General features: G+C 38.5%; 1 protein-coding gene across 1 annotated transcript; it reads left to right on the top strand.

Moving 5' to 3' along the window:
* The first annotated feature begins 3,205 nt into the window (after nucleotides 1–3,205).
* LOC124125394 (FMRFamide receptor-like) lies at nucleotides 3,206–3,889 on the top strand. Its single transcript, XM_046488705.2, has one exon. The coding sequence runs from the start codon at nucleotides 3,206–3,208 to the stop codon at nucleotides 3,887–3,889; it is 684 nt and encodes a 227-aa protein (XP_046344661.2).
* The last annotated feature ends 2,111 nt before the right edge of the window (nucleotides 3,890–6,000 follow it).

Genomic DNA, 6,000 nt, shown 5'->3' with positions numbered 1-6,000 from the left:
TATTGTTTCAATTTCTGCCATTCCTATTGAGATGCAGGTGCGGCAAATTGTAACAAAACTGCGGCAAACTGTAATTCCAAGTGCGGTAAATTGTAATATCTCTCCCTCCTTCAAATTCCAAACAAAATCACTGGAACTCGAATTCTGTTTGAAGTAAATGCAAATATTAAAAATGTAATGTATTGTAGTCTTTATCAATTCAGTCTTTTCAAAGTCCGGATTTTGATTTTCAAACAACTTAGCCTCACATTTTAAACTTCGTGCATGTTTCTTTTGATATTAGCAAAGGAATAATATTTTATTACCATTTCACGCAGTGGTTGTTACAATTTGCCGCAGTTTTTATTGCGATCTACCGCGGTGGAGTTATCACAATTTACAGCAGTTTCTATTACAATTTACCGCTCTTTTTATTGCGATTTACCGCGGTGGAGTTATCACAATTTACAGCAGTTTCTATTACAATTTACCGCAGCTTTTATTACAATTTACCGCATTTTAAGTTATTACAATTTGCGCAGATTTATAACATTTACCGCAGTGTTATAACATTTTACTGCAGTTGATCACACTTTTCAGCGTTATTACAATTTACGTCGTAAAAACATGTTAGACGAAAATGTCACACAAACCGCATGTAATATACCAGCGGAAAAATATTCTGTGCACCATAAAAAAAAATAATATTAAGATATAATGCCATGCATTTTTCAGAATCATGCATGATGATCACATGTACAAACACTTTGTCATGATAACCCACGATGACCCTGAAAGTGCATGCATAAAATCTTATGTGTAAGAAATCCGCCAGGCTTTCACAGTACAGTCAGTTCATACACAGAATACATCGTTGAAGTGTTTAACAGTTAAAAAGAACTTTGTTGACAGACAATCTTCGTAAATGTCATGCCACGCCATTCGAAAAATGAGTCGCTGCGTGCAATATTTTGGAATGCTTGGAACTGGATTTCCTGGGCGCGTTGATGTTCATCGTAACACCATGGTCAATCTGGGGCTGACAACACCAGGGACCGAATACGGTTTAAGCATTAAACATTAACTGTTATATTTACATTTAAAGACGATATATCATACTGCACACATCTGCCGTACCGTACGCTAATGTCAGTCTACATTAGAACAATTAAATAGTATAAAGTGTTCACAGTTCACAGCGAAAGACTAATTTTAACCTTGGTATATAAACCACCATGTCAACCTTGCTTGTCATAGCTCCAACATAGACATCCAACCGTTTAATGTGACAGCATAAGGCGCTACTCCGTACATTATATGTGTATGTAAGCTTTTGTGGTTTTACACCCAGCAAACATGTTGGTTTACTGGACAAGTAGATACGTGAGTTATTAGGTAAAAGTTTACTATGTGGCCTTGTCGTGAACATATCCATTTATCTTCCATGTTAACTTGTCATAGATGTGCTAGTTTCTTAATTGTCAGCTGTTGTCAAGCTGCACATTGTTACCATTTTGCAGTCATTGGCACGAGTGTATAACCAGCCATTTCAACATCGGATTATTACATAATGTTAACAAATTGACTGTGTGTTTCAGATACAGCCATGAAGTGTGTCGCCCTTCTGAGTTTACTCTCCCTCCTGAAAGTGAGTACATATAGTACGGAACAGGTAATAAATTGGAGAAACACTCACATATCCCACTAGCGAGATGAATAATAATGAGCGTTACAGGTTACTCACGGAAATGATAGCATTTATCAGACAGTGGATACATAACAAAGGTTATCGATGCGACAAACCAACCCGATAAATATCACGATCTAATGAATATGCAAATTAGGTCATCTGGCAGGAACTACTTTTGGAAAACTCCCTACATCCCTGAGGAATCTCAAATATACATTGCATGTTTGCTCAATAACGTATTACCTTACGTTCACCAAACGTTTAGGAGTCCCCATGTGTGGATGTTTCCGTGAATAAACGTGGCTACAAACTATTTGGTACTATACAATAATGAAGTAAGAGAATTGAGTGAGTGAAATAGGTCTTACCTGTTATTTTCAGAATGACATACTCTCGTGTGTTTCCATTGGAAAACAGTAAATAGTGAGTGAGTGAGTATGGTTTAACGCCGCTTTTAGCAATATTATAGCAATATCACTGCGGGGGACACCAGAAAAGGGCTTTTACACATTGTAACTATGTGGGGAACCGGACCCGGATCTTCGGTGTGACGAGCAAACGCTTTAACCACTAGCCGACCCGACCGCCCTTAAGCAGTAAATAGGACAAAAACGTATATACCATGCTCGCCAAACGTTCACATAATTATTGTCTGTATTTAATTTATGAAGGTGGGCATAACACATAATTTATATTCCTTATCAATATATGTTATTATACGATATGGAAACACACGAGTCTGTGTCAATTTTAAAAAAGACACTGAACTAATAATTCCTATTGTTCTTTGTCCTGATTGCGATCTCACACTTCGATTTGTATTGTCACAATATATCTGAAGGACTTCACTACTTCGAATACTCATTTTTCCTTTTAAAGTTTTGCATGCTTTAACTACAACAATTGTTTTAAGATATTTGTTGTTATAACGCTATTTGGTATGAACACTTTAGACGGAAATATGTCAATGCTGTGAAACACAATATGAATTATCTCCTGTAATTCCAAACCTTCAAACTGCAAAGTGCAAAGATTGAGTACACAACGACAAAGCTAATGCGGTAACAATACCATTTTCTGAAGATTCAAGGGGGCGAGCTGATGTCGCAAAACACAACATCAACCACATTGATTATATCAAGAAATGGCACCACTGAAGCTGACACCATATGGTCTTCTGAGGAACCTCAACATAACAAGTCAAAGGGAAATAACTCCGACGATAACCCTCCTACCACCCTCGCTGGGATCCCGGATAACTTCCTTGATCGTGTATACATCTACTGGTATTACCTGGGAGGGGTAGTCTGTAGTATCATTTCCTTTGTAGGAATTGGGGGAAATATCGTAACAATGATAATTCTTTCAAGTCCTGAGATGAAAAGTTCCACAAGCATCTTCCTGATAGTTCTAGCGACGTTTGACAGTTGTTTGCTGTTAACAAATATCTTAATCACTGGTATGAAATGGCTCCTGGTTTACACAGATTATTATTCTTCCTATGTCTATCACTTCATGCTGCCTGCATACCCTACAATGTTCGCCATATCCAGCATCTCCCATACTGGGTCGATCTACATCGTTGTTGCAGTCAACGTTGAACGATACATCGCTGTGTGCCATCCTCTCAAAGCAGCATCGTTCTGCACCATCTCCCGAGCCATAAAAACGTCCATGGGTGTCGTGATGATGTGTGTCTTATACAATGTACCCCGTTATTTTGAAGTGTATCTCAAATGGGACTGGGTACCCGAGTTCAACCAAACCATGTTAGTAGTGGGCATCTCTGATATGTCCTACAACTATTGGTACTTGACAGTCTACTTGGTCTACATCAACGTCATCGTCAAATTTGTCATCCCTGGAGTCCTATTGATCATCCTTAACACGATCATGGTCCGCAAGCTCTACCGTACAAAGCCTAACCTTCAGAAACAGGAGCGGAAAGGAAGTGAGAAGGAGCGTTTCACAGCAATGGTTCTGGCAGTGGTGGTAGTCTTCCTGGTGTCACTCGCAGCAGCCTGTATGGAGCTGATCATGTATGAAGTCAATTCGGCAATCACTTTGGATGAGTGTTCGGAGATTTGTGGCTATGTAAGCGGTGTCAGTCAGATATCAGTAGTCATCAATTCGGCCGTCAATTTTATACTCTTCTGTTTTTTGGGACGGAAGTTCCGTGGGGTGTTCGTGAAGAAGTCCCTATCCTGCTGTAGACGATGATCAATATAGGTCAGGTTTCTGCTGTTACATGGCATCCAACAAGCGCTTTATTATGTAGCCAGATTTGTCATCACATTATCCGTGTTTTTTCCCCATTTCACCAAAGCGGTACACGTGAAAAACATGCACACGTCTGGCCGTAATACTAGTATGACTCCAATATTGCTCAAACCGGCGTTAAACTAACGATTCATGTAATTTCGAGAAATTCGATTGACTAACGAGTAAAAAAAAGTAATTATAACTCGAAGAATACAAAAATGAAGCTCACGCTCTCATTCAAACTATTTCTCAACGGAAAATGTAAGTTACGATGGTTCTTGTTAACAGAATCTGTGCTTTTACAGATATATAGAATATCAACGTTATCCTCGTCTAACATTATAATCAACGTATTGGGGAGTTTTCGATAGGCATGATTGACACGTCACGTATAATCGATGTTACTGAATGTATGTATAACGTTATTATTGTTCTGTTCAAGGAGGATCCATGCATTTTAAACGCTGGTTTGTCGATTCTGTACTCGATGAACAGAAAATGATAAGTCAATCTCAAAATGAGTTGACATTCACCCCTGATGTGTGTCACGTCCCTGCTTTATGCCGAGTCAGAATAGTCCTTTGTACTTCAGGAATGTCATACAAGGCGACTCTCAAGGAGGAACGGGTTGTCTCATCTGTGAATGCTCCAATCTCGTTTTTGCGTATCCTGACATATCAACACTCGTAGAAATATCCTCGAGAAGCTGTTAGGTTAATCACCTCATGTGAGATTAAGACACTCTGGTGATACTATCAGCCTCAACAATTTCCAAATTACCGACATATTTCAAATCTGTATTGAAATCAGCGCCTCAATTCAAGAATTTCTAAAACATCAGGAAATCGGTTAAATGAGAAAGAATACGTTAACTTTGGAAACAAGTTTAAAACTGTTTTAAATAATTATCAACAGAAAATATCCGTTTGAGAAATCGTATTCTGTATAATGTTTCCGATGAAACACAATCGTCTATATTTACGAAGCAACACTCACATTTATTAACATATATATCTTTTCGTGTGTATTTTGTGTGACTCATGATAAGATCGTAATGATCAACGTCTCTATTACAGAAGGAAGCCCAGGTCGTGCCACAGTTTAACACGATGCTCCCCTCAGACACAGTATACCGACACCAAGCCGGCCAGACCCTGGTTTAGGCCCTTGATACTGAGCGCCAGGCAGGGTAACAACAATAATAATGAAGCTGGAATAACTAATGCTGCGGACGAGGTAGTAAAACAAAGACTCACAACTCGCACAACTTATGAAAGTTTTGTGTCGCGTGATTAAACTGAAGCAAATTAATGTAATCTAAATATAATCAACTTAAATCTAAATCCTTCTTAATACTGCATGTGATTATGGACAATCACACACTGAACGACTAAATATGACATTTAGTCGTTCAACACTGTGAAGGATCTTATGAACATCAACCAAAACATCCAAAAGCAATATTGTCCGATATGGTTACTGGGGAGTCAGTGGCATGTTATGCTAAAATGATGTTAAATAGATATTTTTCAATGCTAACACAGGGATGACCCGCGACAATGGACATCAAACAAAATACGATGTCATCATTAGAAAAACATACATGTACATGCCAAAAAGTTCAGCTTTCCCAGTCTGGCAATTTCAGAGATGTTTACAGCTGCCAAAAGCATTTTGACAGAATCGAAGAGCACTACAGTACATGAGAGGAGGGAGCAGTGGCCATAAATAGCTTCATCAATATCCCTACCATATGACTGGACCAAGGGAACCGAACATTGAATAGCCCAATACAAGCAGCAATGGGAATGAGGGCTTGTCAGTACATACTCAGTTGCTTCCAAACTACTTTTACATGATCAGGATTCCAGGTTGACATGTATTTCTCAGAACAGATCACAGTTACAAATCGGTAATCACGAGTAGTTATTTAAATAACCTAACGATACAGATACCAATATTTTTTATTAAAAGTATATCCCTATTTGAATCAGCTGAAGCCTCTTTGTCAGTCAGTTGTAATCATTTACAACATTAATGACCTATTAATAGAAGTACCGGGTACATTC

The sequence above is a fragment of the Haliotis rufescens genome, unplaced genomic scaffold, assembly GCF_023055435.1.
Source record: "Haliotis rufescens isolate VD_foot unplaced genomic scaffold, xgHalRufe1.0.p SCAF_10, whole genome shotgun sequence".
In the NCBI taxonomy this organism is placed as follows: Eukaryota; Metazoa; Mollusca; class Gastropoda; order Lepetellida; family Haliotidae; genus Haliotis; species Haliotis rufescens.
Note: the sequence above shows the minus strand (reverse complement) of the source record. Positions and strands in the feature narration are given on the sequence as shown.

Coding starts and splice junctions, on each gene's coding strand:
- LOC124125394 (XM_046488705.2), top strand. CDS start 3,206: ATGTTCGCCATATCCAGCATCTCCCATACTGGGTCGATCTACATCGTT.